The sequence below is a fragment of the Caretta caretta genome, chromosome 21, assembly GCF_965140235.1.
Source record: "Caretta caretta isolate rCarCar2 chromosome 21, rCarCar1.hap1, whole genome shotgun sequence".
NCBI lineage: Eukaryota > Metazoa > Chordata > Testudines > Cheloniidae > Caretta > Caretta caretta.
The window spans coordinates 1,313,748-1,330,513 of record NC_134226.1 but is presented as its reverse complement, the minus strand read 5'-3'; the positions used below and the strand labels follow the sequence as shown (position 1 = coordinate 1,330,513).

The window sequence follows — 16,766 nt, the reverse complement described above, 5'->3', positions numbered from 1 at the left end:
CGTTCTGTTATTTTCTTTGTTAGGCCTGTCCTGTAATAGGTAACTTCTGGGAACTCTTCTGGCTCTATCAATCTGTTTCTTTACTTCTGCAGGTGGGTATTGTAGTTGTAAGAAAACTTGACAGAGATCTTGTAGGTGTTTGTCTCTGTCTGAGGGGTTGGAGCAAATGCGGTTGTATCGCAGAGCTTGGCTGTAGACGATGGATCGTGTGGTGTGGTCAGGGTGAAAGCTGGAGGCATGCAGGTAGGAATAGCGGTCAGTAGGTTTCCGGTATAGGGTGGTGTTTATGTGACCATTGTTTATTAGCACTGTAGTGTCCAGGAAGTGGATCTCTTGTGTGGACTGGACCAGGCTGAGGTTGGTGGTGGGATGGAAATTGTTGAAATCATGGTGGAATTCCTCAAGGGCTTCTTTTCCATGGGTCCAGATGATGAAGATGTCATCAATATAGCGCAAGTAGAGTAGGGGCTTTAGGGGACGAGAGCTGAGGAAGCGTTGTTCTAAATCAGCCATAAAAATGTTGGCATACTGTGGGGCCGTGCGGGTACCCATAGCAGTGCCGCTGATCTGAAGGTATACATTGTCCCCAAATGTGAAATACTTATGGGTAAGGACAAAGTCACAAAGTTCAGCCACCAGGTTAGCCGTGACATTATCGGGGATAGTGTTCTTGACGGCTTGTAGTCCATCTTTGTGTGGAATGTTGGTGTAGAGGGCTTCTACATCCATAGTAGCCAGGATAGTGTTATCAGGAAGATCACCGATGGATTGAAGTTTCCTCAGGAAGTCAGTGGTGTCTCGAAGGTAGCTGGGAGTGCTGGTAGCGTAGGGCCTGAGGAGGGAGTCTACATAGCCAGACAATCCTGCTGTCAGGGTGCCAATGCCTGAGATGATGGGGCACCCAGGATTTCCAGGTTTATGGATCTTGGGTAGTAGATAGAATATCCCAGGTCGGGGTTCCAGGGGTGTGTCTGTGCGGATTTGATCTTGTGCTTTTTCAGGAAGTTTCTTGAGCAAATGCTGTAGTTGCTTTTGGTAACTCTCAGTGGGATCATAGGGTAATGGCTTATAGAAACTCATGTTGGAGACAGAAATAGTTATTCTATTCAGCACAATTCTTTTCTCAGCCATTTAAAGAAATCATAATCTAACACATACCTAGCTAGATTACTTACTAAAAGTTCTAAGACTCCATTCCTGGTCTATCCCCGGCAGAAACCAGCATATAGACAGACACACAGACCCTTTGTTTCTCTCCCTCCTCCCAGCTTTTGAAAGTATCTTGTCTCCTCATTGGTCATTTTGGTCAGGTGCCAGCAAGGTTACCTTTAGCTTCTTAACCCTTTACAGGTGAGAGGAGCTTTCCCCTGGCCAGGAGGGATTTCAAAGGGGTTTACCCTTCCCTTTATGACAGTTCAGCTGCTCAGGAAGCGCCTAATACTGGAATAGCCAGTGTGCTGGCAGAACTACATGCAGTAATTTGGGCTACAGACTATGGTATCAGTATCTACAGTGCCTAACTGCCTTCAGCCCGTGTTTCCAGTCCTGCACTTCCACAAGTGGGTTACATGTTCACTGGTGGTTTCTTTTTTTTTTTTTAAAAGATACTTTTAAGAAACTGATCTTTTTTCTTGTCCTAACAAATTGTATCGTTTCTCACACTGAAACTTGCGGAGCAGATAGTATTAGCAATTTAGACCACAGAACTTGGGGGAAGATTTGAGAAAATGTGTTGATATGTAAAATTATTCCTCTGCTTTATAACGGAGTGTCTTTTTTCTTTTAAGGACAGCTTTGTACTTTGTAGTGTAGCATATTGCTGTGTTACTGATACTGTAGTCAGTGTTTTTTAAACATGTTCTATACACTTTTCTGGGGGGAGGGTTATTTATTTGGTTTTTTTACTCCAAATATTGATGCCTTAAAGGATACAGGGGATCTACATGCTTTATGAATCTAAACTCGCACTTTTGAAGTCAGTGGTGCTTTGCCACTGGACCCTTCGTGAGCAACACATTCAAGGGTGGATATGCCCACACCCAACTGCATCACTCAGATACCTATATCTTTTCTGATAATTATATATTTAAATAATACATATTTGGTAACATTTTTAAAACCCTTCACTCCTCTTTAAAAATGTTTAGTGATTACATTGGGGAGTGCTGCATTTCCCCCATACTTTCCCTTTTTATAAATAGCTTATTCTCAGTCTGCTAAAACAGCTTTGGGCCAAGAAAATTTCAGTAAAAAAGGCAGAGAGGCACATTAGCATTTACCAATACCTAAAATCTCTGCAGAAAATTAGATAGAACCAGTTAAATGTGTTTGTAAATACTTGAGAATTGCATCTTTTGTTTTGTATTATGACATTTCAGTTATTCAGACAGCCTATATTTAAAAAAAATGGAACTTTTAGAATTGTATTTAGAGCCTATTTCCTATTCATTATTAACAAAGTTGGTAGAACCTCAATATTTTGCTGTACTAGATTTAGTTATCAGTCCAGTTTGTTGGCGTCTTTAATTTTTTTTTCTTTACAGATTCGTTATATTTCACAAACCCAAGGCCTTCCAGCAGAGTATCTTCTGAGTGCAGGAACGAAAACAAGCAGGTTTTTTAACAGAGATCCAAACTTGGGATACCCACTATGGAGGTTAAAGGTTTGTCTCTCTCTTTAACTTCAAAATCTGTTTTGTCCGTCACGGACCTGATCCAGATTTCATTGTTACGTGATTTTAATATGCTGTGAAGTACCCTGGGTAAAGATTAGGTTGTAAATATCGTTCAGATGTAGTTGATTTGTACATTTCCTTTTAGAAACTGGACAAACCCCTAGCAGGTGTCTACCAATAGCAAGCGAGAGTGATATTGACCGCAAAACGTGTGTGATGATGGCCATTTATTATGACTGCTCAGTCTGCTTATCAGAGATGACCTACTTCAGCTGCTGAGCAGTGTTAGGAGTGAACTGAAGTGTATTTCATGGTAGTTTGTTTTTGTTAAAAGCCTTCAGTAGCCTAACTTAACAAACTCCTGGCGAGCTCTTGGGAGAAACAGGCTTTCTTTGTGAAAGATTCAGAACAGACACGCACCTGGTGAGAGTTTGGAAAATCTACTCTAGTTCTAGAGTCCTCCCCAGAGTTCCCCCAACAGAACTGAAGGAGAATACGTGATATTATTGATGTTTCTAAATAAACAAGCAAAACACAAAAGGGCAAAAACCCACACCCTGGTTCTGGGGAATAAACTCCCAGGCCTCCTTTAGATCATAGAAGCAAAGGAGGTGAGAGGGCCATCTCTTCCCCCTTAGAGTTTACTTTAAAATGTCTCAGTTTGGCTTTTGCCTATATCCTAAATACTCCTGCTTCCACTGCTCTCAAATACTGTCTCAGAATCTGGCGTTCGCTTTGGTAGAACTCTTCATGGTGGAACATGAGGCAGCGTTGGAGTCTGTCCTTGACCAATAGTCGGCTCAGGTTTGGCCCCATTCTCCTCCAAGCCAGTATTTCAGTTTTGCAGTGAGTTGCTCCCAAAGGGTCACGGAGCAGGGAGCTGGTGACTGTTTACTCCTGCCCTACTTGCAAATGGTTTATTGTGTTTGCCCTCTAAAATAGGCAGAATGATTATACGGCCCGAAGTTTTGGTCATTGGCTTTCCTTTGTTTTTATTTCAATCAAATATTAACACCAGGCTCCAGCTGCTCTGAACAAATGTTTTATTTTATAGACCCCAGAAGAACATGAGTTGGAGACAGGAATAAAATCAAAAGAAGCTCGGAAATATATATTCAACTGTTTGGATGACATGGCGCAGGTGAGCAGAGGAGGCTGTTGGAAAATGAATGATGACTAGCGGCTGTGCTAGGCCATTGAGGGCACTAAGCAGGGATATTCTCTCTTCCCCCACCCCCCGACACATACTAATAAAACTTCAGCTGCTTGGGGCCCTACATGATTGTTTACTCTGCTTACGCCCAGTGCCAGCTCTGACGATGATGCCATTTGAGAAACTCACATGTACAATATAAAGGGGATTATGGGGAAGAGACTGCTGTGGCTCACAAGTCCCGACTCTGCTTGTCGTCTCCCGCCCATTGTGAGGGCTGGTCCCACTCTGCCAGTGGCAGCGATGGTGAGAGTACAGTGCTGGCAAAGCACCGATGGTGCTTCTCCCGGCTCGAGAAGGGGCTTAGAAGGTTAAAATGCCGATGCCTTGTCCACACAAGTGGAACCGCCCTGTTCAAGATGGTAGTAAAGCCTTCAGGAGAAGGCTAGTGGAGATGCACAGAGGTGTAACAGCTCACAATTTTCTGCCAAAAAAGTCCCTGAGTGCACATTCAAAGCTGTCTGAATCTTAATTAGGGAAACTGTTAAAGGCTACCTTTAGCATTCCCTTTGCATAGGATGACACATCTGCAAGGCAGTGGAGAATCAAGCCCAGTTGATTTCACCTCAGCACACCAACTAAATATTGACAAAAAATTCTGTGCATAAGTTAGATTCAGATTTCTCTGGATTAGTGAATGTAGACTGGGGAAGGAGAGACCCTAAAATGAAGGCGTTTAAGGACCAGCATTGGTTATTGGCACTTCCATAGACTATGGAATTACTGATTTGTATAGCCGTGATTAATTTTCCATTGGCACTAACTGTTCTCATTTCTTTTTTCCAAGGTGAATATGTCTACGGACTTGGAAGGGACAGACATGTTGGCAGAGAAGGCTGACCGAAGGGAGTACATTGATTTGTTAAAGAAAATGTTGACGATTGATGCAGATAAGAGAATTACTCCGCTGAAGACTTTAAACCATTCATTTGTTACAATGACCCATCTACTGGATTTCCCACATAGCAACCAGTGAGTTGGTGCCACTTTGGTTTTTGCATTGTTCTAGATTGATTTCTCAGCATGACATAGAACAGCATACCTCTATTGTCCTGGCATGTCTGTCTAATCTGCTAATTAAAAAGGAATATTATCGGGGGCTTCTTTTGTGTTTCCAGTTTAGTTACTTAGACTGAATTTGTGTTCTCCCAATTCATGAGACACAGCAGGAAGCTTATCCAGGTGACTTTTTTTTTTTTTGGCTCACATAAATATTTTTCTCTACTGGTTAGAGGCTGTATTATTTAGTTTTGCCAGATCTTTGACGTTTTGTTGCTGTAAAGTTAAAGGCATATACATGCACACGTAAAACAGTATTCTAAGAGCTATGTAAATCCCTTCCTTCTCTTGAATCCACTGCTTACAATGGAGCATATATTGTATATACTGGTATTGTATGTCTAATGCTTCCCCCACTCATTCTATTTCAGTGTGAAGTCCTGTTTTCAGAATATGGAGATCTGCAAGCGAAGAGTTAATATGTATGATACAATTAACCAAATAAAGAGCCCATTCACAACACATGTAGCTCCTAACACAAGCACAAACCTAACAATGAGCTTCAACAACCAGCTCAATACAGTGCACAATCAGGTATGTGAGTCTTTAGGTTTGGGAAATGTTTTTGATGCTGTGGGCCAAATCCTACTCTGCAAAGTAACTCCACTGAAATCAGATATTTTTCATTTCCACGTAATGTAGCTGAGCAGAACTTGCCCCTAAATGAATAGAACGGTGTTGCTGTCATATGAGAACAAGTTCTGAGTTTTAGTGTTCAAGTGTTGTTGCTACGTACGAATTTAGACACGTTCTACACAAATGGTATTTTCAGTGATGTGTTAAAATTCCTTAGATAACATCTCAATTCAGAATTTTTTCCTCCGCTCATAAGGCTATAGAAATTAGAGATGGGGCAGACCTATTAAGACATACACCCAAGCTAGGGGGTAGTGCAGACTAGTTCAACAACAGCTGACTCATCGCCTCCCCACCTAGCAGAGTTGCTTATTTTTGAAGATACTTTTCAGAATGTGTAGGCTGCCTTTGCAATTTCATTTTCCATATAGTTGGCATGGCCAAACTGACACACAGTTTCTCTGCTCTGTTACTTTGATTTTATGGGCCTGTCAGTCCAGAGGCATGAAATGCAAAAAATAGAAAGCAGGTTCGAATACAACTTTTTTCAGGTCTATTTTCTCCATTACCTTTATTTTAATTCTTTAGCTGATGTCACTTCATGCCAGGGTTCTGCTACCTGCAGTAGTTTGTTCCTGGGATATAGGGTACATAACACAAATATGCCCATTTGTAATGTTTTGTTTTCTAGGCCAGTGTCTTGGCTTCTAACTCTACTGCCGCTGCTACTCTTTCCCTGGCAAACTCAGATGTCTCGCTGCTAAACTATCAGTCTGCCCTGTACCCATCATCTGCAGCCCCAGTTGCGGGCGTAGCACAACAGAGTGTTTCCTTACAGCCTGGAACCACCCAGATCTGCACGCAGACTGATCCATTCCAGCAAACATTCATTGTTTGTCCCCCTGCTTTTCAAAGTAAGTGGAAAAACCTGTTGCATTCTACTGGAGTTTCAGCCAAATTAAAATAAAACCTTGTGATTTGGGCCAAGTAGAGAAACTCCAGGAGGTCACTCTGTGCTCTCACATGTGACTCTGAAACCATTGAAATCAGCCCAGGTGTATATGTATGTCCGGTTCTCCTCTCCCAGGACACGCTTGGACAGGTGAGGAGAACATACCTGCCTACGAGGCAATCTTCACTCACTTTATTGCTCAGCCACTTTTTTCTCCCGAATGTAACACAACAGCATTCCTCAGGACTATAGGAGGAGTTTGACCCATGTGAGACTTAAGAAAGCCTCTGAAATGTTTCTCATTCCCTGAACAGCACCTCAACGCTCATCATGTTCTGCTTGACCTTTGAGTGGTCAGGCTTGCACATGAGCACAGTCTACTTCCCATTAAGAACCAGAATGAGAGAGTTTTGATGAAAAGGGGATTTTTCTAGAGGTTTAAGTGTCTGAAAGTCAGGCCTAGAATAGAAATCCCTTCTGAATCTTGTCCATGAATCTGTTATTGCGGGGGCTATAACCAGGTTAATTTTCATAGTGGAGCAAAAATTTATTTCTAGGCTTTGGTTTCTTGGCACCAAGAGCATTTGGAGACACACTCAAGGATTAGAAAAAGCTTGGAATATGCACAGGTGCTATCGCAACTAAAATTTTCATCCTGACCAGTGATTCCCTTAAATTTCTAGACTGAATATGGACTCTTGGAATCTCAGTTCACAAGTGTTAATACAGTTGTGCAGCTTGGTGGCAAGAAGTAAAAATGCCAATTGCAAATAGATAAAGCTACACAGAGTAAAAAATGCAGCTGCTGATTGTGAAAGCTTCTCCGTTTGTATCTGGCTTGCGCTAATATGGTAGGTTATGAATGAATCAAAAAATTTTGATAGAACAAGTGCAGGGCGCAATGGCTGCAGTATGCGGGTTGTACTTGTTTTTAGGTAGCATGGTAATGTTAGAAGTGTTTGACTGTGTTCCCCTCCAGATGTGATTTGAGGGGAGTGCATTTGGCTGGCTTGTATGCAAATGACAAGCTTGAATGGACCTAAGCTTTAACGAATTCTCCAGTGCTATCTTGAGAATTTTAGGGGCTTGCAGAGACCGTAATTGTTCATTAGCCAGGGCTTTATTGGTGGGTTGTGTCTGATAACTCCAGCTACACACCTGCCATCTCTGAAAGGCCCATCTAGTGCCAAATGCTTCCGAAGGCTAGGAAGTCCACAGACAGTGAAGTCAAACCAAGGTCTTTTGAGGGAGAATGTAGGTGCCAAACTGATCTGAAACATTCCATTTAAGTACTACTTGTAAAGTTAAGCCTTGTTTAGACTGTCGAAAATGAGAGTTGTAATGGTGGAGGAGTACCAGTGGGGCTGAATTATAGGTCCCACTTTTGCAGGAGTAGATGAACCTTTCAAAGAGCAGACAGGGAACAAAACTCAGTGTGGACAAGGTATTTTCATTCACACAAGGATTTCAGTTACTGTAAAAAGGAAATAGAAGGGAAGGGCATCATGACCCAGTGGCACCGGATCATTTCCCCATGTGCCCCAGAAAAGAATTTCTCTTCTCCTGGAGGGGGCAGCACCTTGCAGACACTAGTAGATGTATGGTTTGGCTTAGTTGTGACTGTAATTGTTTAGAAAGTGTTTCCGGTAGTGTTTCCTGTATGTTGGGAGTGATTTATAATTTTTTAATGGGTGGCTGGAGGGGGTGTGTTCCCAAGTACAGTACATAAAGACTTCAGAACTCCAGAAACTATTCTTGTTTGTCTGTTTCCATTTAAATATGGCCTTAAACTGGGTGGTGGTTGGATTCAAGTTCTGCCCTCGCCAGCAGAGTCTGAAAGTGTTCCTATCTCATGGCTGTTCAGTGACCTAAATTAAATAGGTAGCAATAGTCTCAGACCAGTTCTCACTGAACAGGTGTCCGTGTTGCAAAAATCAAGACAGAAAGTACAACACTGTTACCAGCACTAATTTCCAGCAATGCCTTACAGAAGGCGCAAGTGGCCATGTGTGGGTACGAATACCCTGATCTTGTCTTTCGCAGTGGGGAACAGGTTGCTGCTGGACAAAGGGAACCCCACTCTCTAGCGTAAGGTGCACCATTTCTGTGCCCCTGTGGGAAGGGCTCCCCTTTCCCTGATGGCTGAGGCTGTAACTGTGATGGTGTCTTCTGTTCATCTTGATTTGGTTGGCAGGAATTAGTCTGAAAAAACATTTGAATAATAAAGAAATCGGCTTAATGATGGCTTCTTCCTTTTCCGAACAGCCGGACTTCAGGCTACTGCAAAGCATTCTGGATTCCCAGTACGGATGGAGAATGCCGTTCCGATTGTACCACAAGCACCAACAGCACAGCCGCTGCAGATCCAGTCGGGAGTTCTCACACAGGTAAGAACAGGGGTAACTGGAATTCCACCTAGTGCAAAGGACAGTCCAGCTTTGTTCTCGCGTTGCAATGGGAGCCATGTCTTGTTGAGGGAGGGGGGGATCGTCTTTGTTATTAACAGAAATCTCAGAATGAAACAGGAGTCGGGGACCTGGATCCCAGTGATATATAGGTTCATATCAAGCTCAAGTCTACCTGGTTCTACTGAGATATTGTAAGTCTGAACCTTATTTTTTACTTTGACACTTCACAATTCTCCTCTGCCAAGTGCCAGCCAGGACGAACTGTTATGGACTCCACTAAGTCCCTTTAGAATCTGATATTTGCATAAAAATATTGACGTGCCCTACAAATCTGCAGGCAGAGGACAATTACAAAACCAGGAGAGTAGTTTTGTATTTCTTTATGATCACTGACTGTGGGGTTTGGCCTTCCATAATGGGGTAAATATTTAGTGTCCTGAGACTTCCGTCTTTCTCTGGATGGGACTGCTGTTCAAAACATTCAGTTCTTGTCTGGACAGAGGTACCTTCCTACATAAGGCAGGTATCTGCTTAAAAGCCAGACAGCAAATTCCATAGGAAATTAATTGGTTTCTATGCATTATTTACCATGTGAAAAATGAGATCCCAGAAAACAAAAGTAAAGATTTGAATTATTGATGTTGTAGATTCCCATCTTTAATTCAATGAAATTACTTTTTTTTTTTTAATAATTGCATCCTTGACATGCGTGGATGTGTTTCACTGATTGTATTTATTTCCAAATGTGTTATCAGAATTTAATTAACTTTGAAATGTATAGTCTGTCATTTTACAAAAACTTTAAACTCTTATTTGTCTTCTGCCATAAAAATAAAACTATTTCTGTTTCCAACAAAGCAGTGTTTTATTTAAATAGACAATGGATACACAGTAGAAAGCACCTTTATTGTACAACATTTTTGAACACTGAAGAATCCATCATCTTTATGGATAATACTATAATTTTAGTTTAGATAGTTTCACAGTTTCTGCTGACAGTTACATAGGGAAATAATGTGCATACTCTTAATTGTAACCTCCCAAGAAATCTGGGAGAAGTATATCACAGTGACTGGTCTAGTCTTACAGAAGCAGTTTTAGGAGATAAGTTGCAATTTATTTGTTCAATTCAAACAATTGAGGTAGCATTTGATGATGCATGCATTTGGCTTAATATAATTGCACAGGTCACAGTATTCAATGAACAGAATAATCTTAAAGGAAGTCATCATGAAGCAGACCATTCCTGCTTCTCTTCATGATAAAGTACCAAACTCCAGTTAAAAAACACTTCAGATAAAACGATTTTATGGATTAGGTTTGTTTCTTGGCAATCTCGCCATGATTGATGTTAATTTTTAGTAATCTAAAGACCCTGGTGACTTTAAGATTATTAAAGTTCCTTAGTTCATCCTTTCCCAAGAATACTGAACATGAAATAGCCTGTGTATGATTATACATGATGTATTACATCAGTGGTGCAGCATATATCATTATGGCCCAATACAGTATATACAAGAGATGGCTTGGAATACACACATCTAGGATCCACCCAGAATAAGGTACTATAAAGTTTGAACCAGTTTTGTGAAGCTGGTTCCTGTGTCCCTCGCGTTCCCCTCAGGAACGTTTGCCAGTTGTTCACACTAGCCCACCTGGAGGATCAGAGAGAGTAGTGGTTTGAATACATACATTTGATTGCTGTGAGACATTGAAGAGCGTTGTTAGTACCAATAGGTTGAGAGCCTTTCTGGCCCCATTGCTGAACCCAGTTAACCTGTCTCAGGACGTGTGTTTCACTCACTGCCTAATCTGCGTTTCAGGGAAGCTGTACACCACTAATGGTAGCAACTCTTCATCCTCAAGTAGCCACCATCACGCCGCAGTATGCGGTGCCCTTTACTCTGAACTGCGCAGCCGGCCGGCCAGCGCTAGTAGAACAGACGGCTGCAGTACTGGTAATTGCCTCCCTTGATTGTGTTCACTAACGGAGTTTTTGTTTTAACTTAGACTTGCAGAGGGCATGGAAGCATGTGCCATCTTGTGGCTGTGTTCTTGCTACATCTTAATGTCTTTTTGTTTTCCTCCCCAACATTGCTGACGCACTGTCTGACTCTGATGTTTAGTGTGGCTCTAAAGAATCCAGATCCATTGACTGTTGCTCTTTACTAGTCTAGTATTATAAAGCTCTTCTCCTAAGCTCAGAAGAGCAATAATCCTATTTGTCTTTTGCTTACTGTCCTATCTTTACCTTTTAATTGTTGAAAACAAAGAAAAAGGCCTTTTAGGCTGACTCTGCTACAGGTACCTGGATGGCCAGAGTTTGAACCAGTTGGCAAGTTAGCTGCATTTTTTTGTTTTAAAGCTTCTTTACATGTAGAACTGTTTCAGGTGCTTAAGCTCAGGTTAAAACCTCTAATAATAGCAAGTGCTTTTTAATTTATTGCTTTAGCAATCAAGAAACCTTAACCTTCATTGAATATTGACAATAATTCTCTGACCTTTCATTATCTATAACCAATCACTGGTAGCTTGCATCATCCAAAGAAAGATGTTGCTCCCCACAGATGCTTTTTGTTCTTACTACATTTTGTGGTTGAAATTAAAGGTGAGCTCTATATTTTTAGATGGCAGCAGTTTCTCAGGCTAGTTCTGATTAAGCTAAATGTCCAACTGACAGGGGCTGTGAGAGGGGGTGCACCTGGTTTTAAAATCTGTGCTTTCAAAATTGTTGCCCTCTGAATTTGTCTGGTATCTGCATCAGAATTGACCCTGCAGATGCCACAAGCCAGTCATTTTAAAACCCCAGAATCAGATCAGTGAAGCATATGGAAACATTACAATGCACTTTAAGTCCTTCTGTCTTCACATGTCTTTCAAAGCGCACTCCATTTCTTACATAAACCATTTTGTCTTTTTGTGGCAATAACTTATTAGCATTTTTTTCACCCAAGCTGGAGACTCGTTTTGGGGTGGCTTTTGCTCAAGCCGGAGCTCTGGCCTTACTGTGACTAGTGACTTAAGCTTGGCCATTCGAATGTCTGCTACTAGCCACAACATTAAATGCTCCCCTTTTTTGAGGATGAAAAGGCAGGCAAGTGGGTTCTGGTGGATCTCAGTGGTTTGTTCAGAAAGGACCCAAAGGATCGTCTCTCTTCCACCTCTTCTCCAGTTCTGCTTGCTGAAGGGTTGCCATTGAAAATGGCAGGGGTGGATGTAGCAGAGCATGGGCACCATTAAGTGACTGGTGACACTTTCAAAGTGCATTTGGGTTTCTGAGCTAACAGGCCAATTAGATCTGCTCTTCTATGTGTGTGCAGTGGACTTGGGCACTTCACTCCCCTGACCTCAGGAGGAGACCAGAGCCATCTGTCTTCAAACTAATAGCCTGGATTCTAAATTTTCTCCAGAGAATTTGATATTTCCATTTGGTTTCCCGGAGCCTTTAGCCCAAATTGCTCACCTTTAGTGCTTCCGACACTTTTCTCTCTTTGCTTCTTAACTTACGTTTGCAATAGCCATTTGCTAAGCTTTGCCTATTTTTGTCCTTCCTCTGTCAAAACAGTTCGTCGCTTGGAAGGCCTGATTTCTGCCTCCCCTTGGGAAGTTAGATTTCGCTCTATATTAAACTCTCTGCTTTGTCTTGTGCAGGTGTTGGCTTTTGGAAAGACGCATGGCGTGACTTTTAACATATTTCTCTTTTTTTTTATTATTCTGCTTATGTTGGCAGAGGTGTTGGCAGTTATCTGCTTGAAGGCTTCTTGTTGGAACCAGTATTTGTAATAAGTGGATCTGTTACTTGCAGAAATATTTTGTTTAAAACAGCATGTGTTTGTGGTTTTGCAGTTTAAACGGCAAGAAATAGAACCATGTGTGCTCTACATCATAGAGCTACTGTACTGCAGAAGCATGTTACCAATCTATCCAGTATCCCCATGAGCTGAAAGTGGGTGGAGTTTGAGCATCTCACCTGTGACAAACACAGCAAGAGATGCTTTTTTTTTTTCCTTTTTTAATATCTTGACTGTTTTATTTCCTTCAGCAACTCAATCCAAGTGGTAGAAAGTCCATATTTGTAACTAGATTTTTATTTCTGGGTCATGTGAGCAAGATGAACTCATTTGCAAAAAGCCAGTGTTGGACTCCACTTATCTAGGCTACTGAAACCTGCATTTTGCTCCATTTCCTCAATCAGTTTGAATCTTTTTGTAAACTATGAAAACGTATTGAAAATGCAGCCCAGACACTTCAGTAACAGTGCTTGAATCAGGGATTTGGCATTTCTGCCATTACCCCACTTTCTCTCTCCACTGCTGGAGAAGAGATTGCGGAGGAGCAGAGAGGTTTCTGCTGCCTTTGCTTCTCCTCAGTTTGAGCACTATAAACAAGGTGTTCTGTGAAACAGCTGCTGAATGGGCTAAATGGCTCCCAAATTGAACTACTTCATTGAAGAGTCTTTCATTTTATTGTCCTCAGAACCATCCCAGATGCACTTGTTCTCTAGTAATGGTCTCTTAGGTGGTCAGCAGAAATGGCCCCTAGTATCCCAGTGGATGTAGTCTACCCGCTTTCTGGCATTCTTTCTGCAGTACAGTCTAAACACTATCCTCTTCCCCAGGTGACGGTTTGTGATAGAAAAGGTGGACAAACTGGCTGAGGAAGTTTGTTTCTCTGGTTTTCTTGTTCTCTTCCTGTAGTGAGGCCATGGGAGGAAGTGCAACTGTATACCTTTATCTCTGCAAGTTAACAATCTGCACAGCTGATTCTGTTGTTTGGAAGAGTTTTTGTCCCAATCCTTGGAAGCTGAAGCTTAGCCGAGTCCCTCTTTCTGTTTGTTGTTTTGCAGCAGGCCTGGCCTGGAGGGACCCAACAGATCCTGCTACCTTCCACCTGGCAGCAACTTCCAGGGGTTGCACTGCACAATTCTGTTCAGCCCACAGCTGTGATTCCAGAGACAATTGGAAGCAACCAGCAGTTAGCTGACTGGAGGTAAGGGTCTGTGTTAACGCAGAGGTGCTTCTGAGCCCAGTGACACGATGGCATAATTTGTAGCAGGTAAGTGTTTCCGGCATTAACAGCTTCCATGTCACCTATGCCAGTGCCACCATTGTCAGGACTAGGGCTAGTACCATTGAAATGTGCAGCCTACATCTGAAACGTCACAGTGCTTGAACCAGTGTGTTAGAGAGCCACTTCCGGCCTTGACGATCCAGTGGGAATGTGAGCCAGTGCAAACCCACAGAGCTGCGTGAGGGCGCCGCTCCCCACATTCCTGCCCTGCACTGTGCATGCCTGTGGTGCCTGCAGCCCAGTCAGCGTTTGGGTCTCTCTCTCCCTTAGGAACGCACATTCCCATGGAAACCAGTACAGCACCATCATGCAGCAGCCCTCCTTACTGACCAACCACGTGGCTCTAGCTACTGCACAGCCTCTGAACGTTGGAGTTGCTCACGTTGTCAGGCAGCAGCAGAGCAGCGGCCTCGCAGCAAAGAAGAACAAACAGCCAGCACAGAGCACAGCAAAGTAAGGAGTCCTCCCTGCTGACCCTTCGACACACTGGGGGGAGATGCGCAGATCCCGGGGTGCTAGCATCTTGCTCACATAGGGGCCCTGTCTGTAACTGTTTTTAGTGAGCTGCCAGCTAAGGGCTGAATGCTGAACTCCTTCCTCAGGCAATCTTCACTGCAATGGGAGAGCAGGGACTGTCTCCGGGTGTGTGCATTGCCAGCAGAATGGGGCCCTGCCCTTGTCAGGGCCTCGAGGTATTACGTAGTACGCAGTCTGGGCTCTGAACAATGGAGGACCAGAGGAGATCCTCCTGCACTGAGGGGAATTCCACCCATTTAACCCTGCGTCACTGTGTGCTGGGACTTTTCCTGGCTCTCTCCTGACCTGATGGGTGTTGAGTTCTATCAGGATGTCCACTCTGGGGCTTTTCTTTTCCTGCTGGCCCCAGGCCATGATGAGCTCTGGCACAGTCTGTCTGTCTCTGGGTGGGCAGCGTGGTTTGGCCACTGAACAGTCTCCTTGTCTTGCCCTGTTGCTTCCTGCAGGCCCACCGCTGCACTGGAGGCCATGCCTTCCCAAGTCTACTCGTTGATCGGGAGCAGCCCCCTTCGTGCGGCCTCCTCCTCCAGTGCTCTCATTCCAGTGCAGGAGCAGCACCAGCCCATCGTAATCCCAGACACGCCTAGCCCACCTGTCAGCGTCATCACCATCCGCAGCGATACCGACGAAGAGGAGGACAGCAAATACAAGCCTGCAAGGTAGAGAGTCTGGCTTTAGAGCTAATAGCATTTCGCCCTGCGCACTCCCATGTCCAGCCTTGCCCCCAAGAGGATGCTGATGGGAGGAGAAGAGTACCAGGCTAGAAAAGAAACACTCATGCAGAGAGGTTTGTCAGGCTGGGCTAAAAAATCTGTGCGGAGAAATCTCTGATGTGAGGCACAGAACATCCCATCAAGCTGCTGTGCAATTTGGCTTTTCCACTAACTTGAATTACCATAAAGCTCTGGATAAGGGGAGAGTGCCATGGTAGGGCCGAGGGTGCTTCCTGTGGGCACTCCAGGGTAAATGAGTACGGTGTGTTTTCTCCCCTAGCTTGGGCATGAAGCAGAGATCCAATGTCATCAGCTATGTTACTGTGAATGACTCCCCAGACTCGGACTCCTCCCTCAATAGCCCCTACACCAGCGATCCGCTCTCTGCTGTCCGGAGTGCTGGAGGAGCGCTGGAGCTGCCTGCCAGAGGAGCGGCCGACAGCTCCAGCTCCCGCACCATCATCGTCCCACCTCTGAAGACACAACTGGCCGACTGCATTGTCACCACGCAAGCCTCAGGTAGGTGCCCACTCTGACAAAGACAGGACCTTCCAGCCCAGTCCTTGTATCTATCCTTGGTTCTGACAGCACTGTCTCCTTTGTCAGAATAGCCAGGACTAGGTGTGGGCAGCTAGTGTTCTGTGCTGGCTTGTAGCTGCTGCCCTCAGATTCTAGAAATCTGGGTCTGTATTAAGTTTCACTGAGTATAAAAGGATTTCCATTGGGTTATTGGTGGCAGCAGCCGATTGCAGCATGTTACTCAGATCTCTGGGAAATGCTGGCATGTTATTGATTCATCCAAGTATGACACTGTAACTAGAGAAATGACCCTGCGAGGGAAGGACCCCCTCATTGCTGATGGTACACAAGCTGGTGAGGTCCTGGAATGAGCTGGAGAAGAATGGACTAACCTGCTCATATTTTTCAGGCATTCTGAGTAGCGTCAGCAAGACCAAACCAGTGGCATCGGTGAGTGGGCAGTCATCGGGATGCTGTATAACACCAACCGGCTACCGGCCACCTCGCATGGTGACTGGTGGCGTGCAGCCACTCAACCTTAGCCAGGTAAGCAAGGATGTGGCTCTTGCTTTGTCTTCTACTGGCTTCGGAATGTCCCTGAGGCTTGTTAATACCAAACGGGACATTGTCATACTGGACCCTGTGTTATGGGGAGGGGAAGAGGGCTGGTTACCAGTGTCAGAAGGGCCATAGCTGCTTCCTCATTGTTGGCATTAAGTAGCTGGTTCTGGATCAGTCCTTGACGGTTGAATATGGCATAAAACCTGTGCTCTCTCCTGTGTCAGGGAAGGGGGCCAAGCAGTGCACAGATCCTACCCTTGCCATGCTGGGGGTACTAGGGCCAGTACGAGGGGGTACTAAGGCTTAGCCTCTGGAGGGAGGACTCCTCTGTGCCTCCCACCCCACCCCCCACAGATCTCATCAGGTGCCAGCCCAGAGATGGCCCTGATGAGCTATATGCACATTCCCTTCTGGGCCTGAGCCTGGCCTTGCTTCAGCTGGTGCCCCTAGCTCTCGTGTTTGATTAAAGCTCAGATCTTCTGA

At 44.1% G+C, this 16,766-nt stretch overlaps 1 protein-coding gene across 5 annotated transcripts in view; it reads left to right on the top strand.

Moving 5' to 3' along the window:
- Positions 1-16,766, top strand: part of HIPK1 (homeodomain interacting protein kinase 1) — a 40,446-nt gene that overhangs the window by 18,567 nt on the left and 5,113 nt on the right. For 3 of the 5 annotated variants that reach the window (XM_048826338.2, XM_075121977.1, XM_048826339.2), the window contains exons 4-15: positions 2,544-2,663; positions 3,730-3,816; positions 4,676-4,860; positions 5,319-5,481; positions 6,215-6,437; positions 8,741-8,862; positions 10,707-10,841; positions 13,730-13,872; positions 14,224-14,406; positions 14,937-15,149; positions 15,484-15,722; positions 16,132-16,268. In XM_048826338.2, the coding sequence (XP_048682295.2) occupies positions 2,544-2,663; positions 3,730-3,816; positions 4,676-4,860; positions 5,319-5,481; positions 6,215-6,437; positions 8,741-8,862; positions 10,707-10,841; positions 13,730-13,872; positions 14,224-14,406; positions 14,937-15,149; positions 15,484-15,722; positions 16,132-16,268 (1,950 nt within the window). The remainder of the gene's footprint in view (positions 1-2,543; positions 2,664-3,729; positions 3,817-4,675; positions 4,861-5,318; positions 5,482-6,214; positions 6,438-8,740; positions 8,863-10,706; positions 10,842-13,729; positions 13,873-14,223; positions 14,407-14,936; positions 15,150-15,483; positions 15,723-16,131; positions 16,269-16,766) is intronic. The other 2 variants (XM_075121978.1, XM_075121979.1) reach the window with 2 other exon arrangements.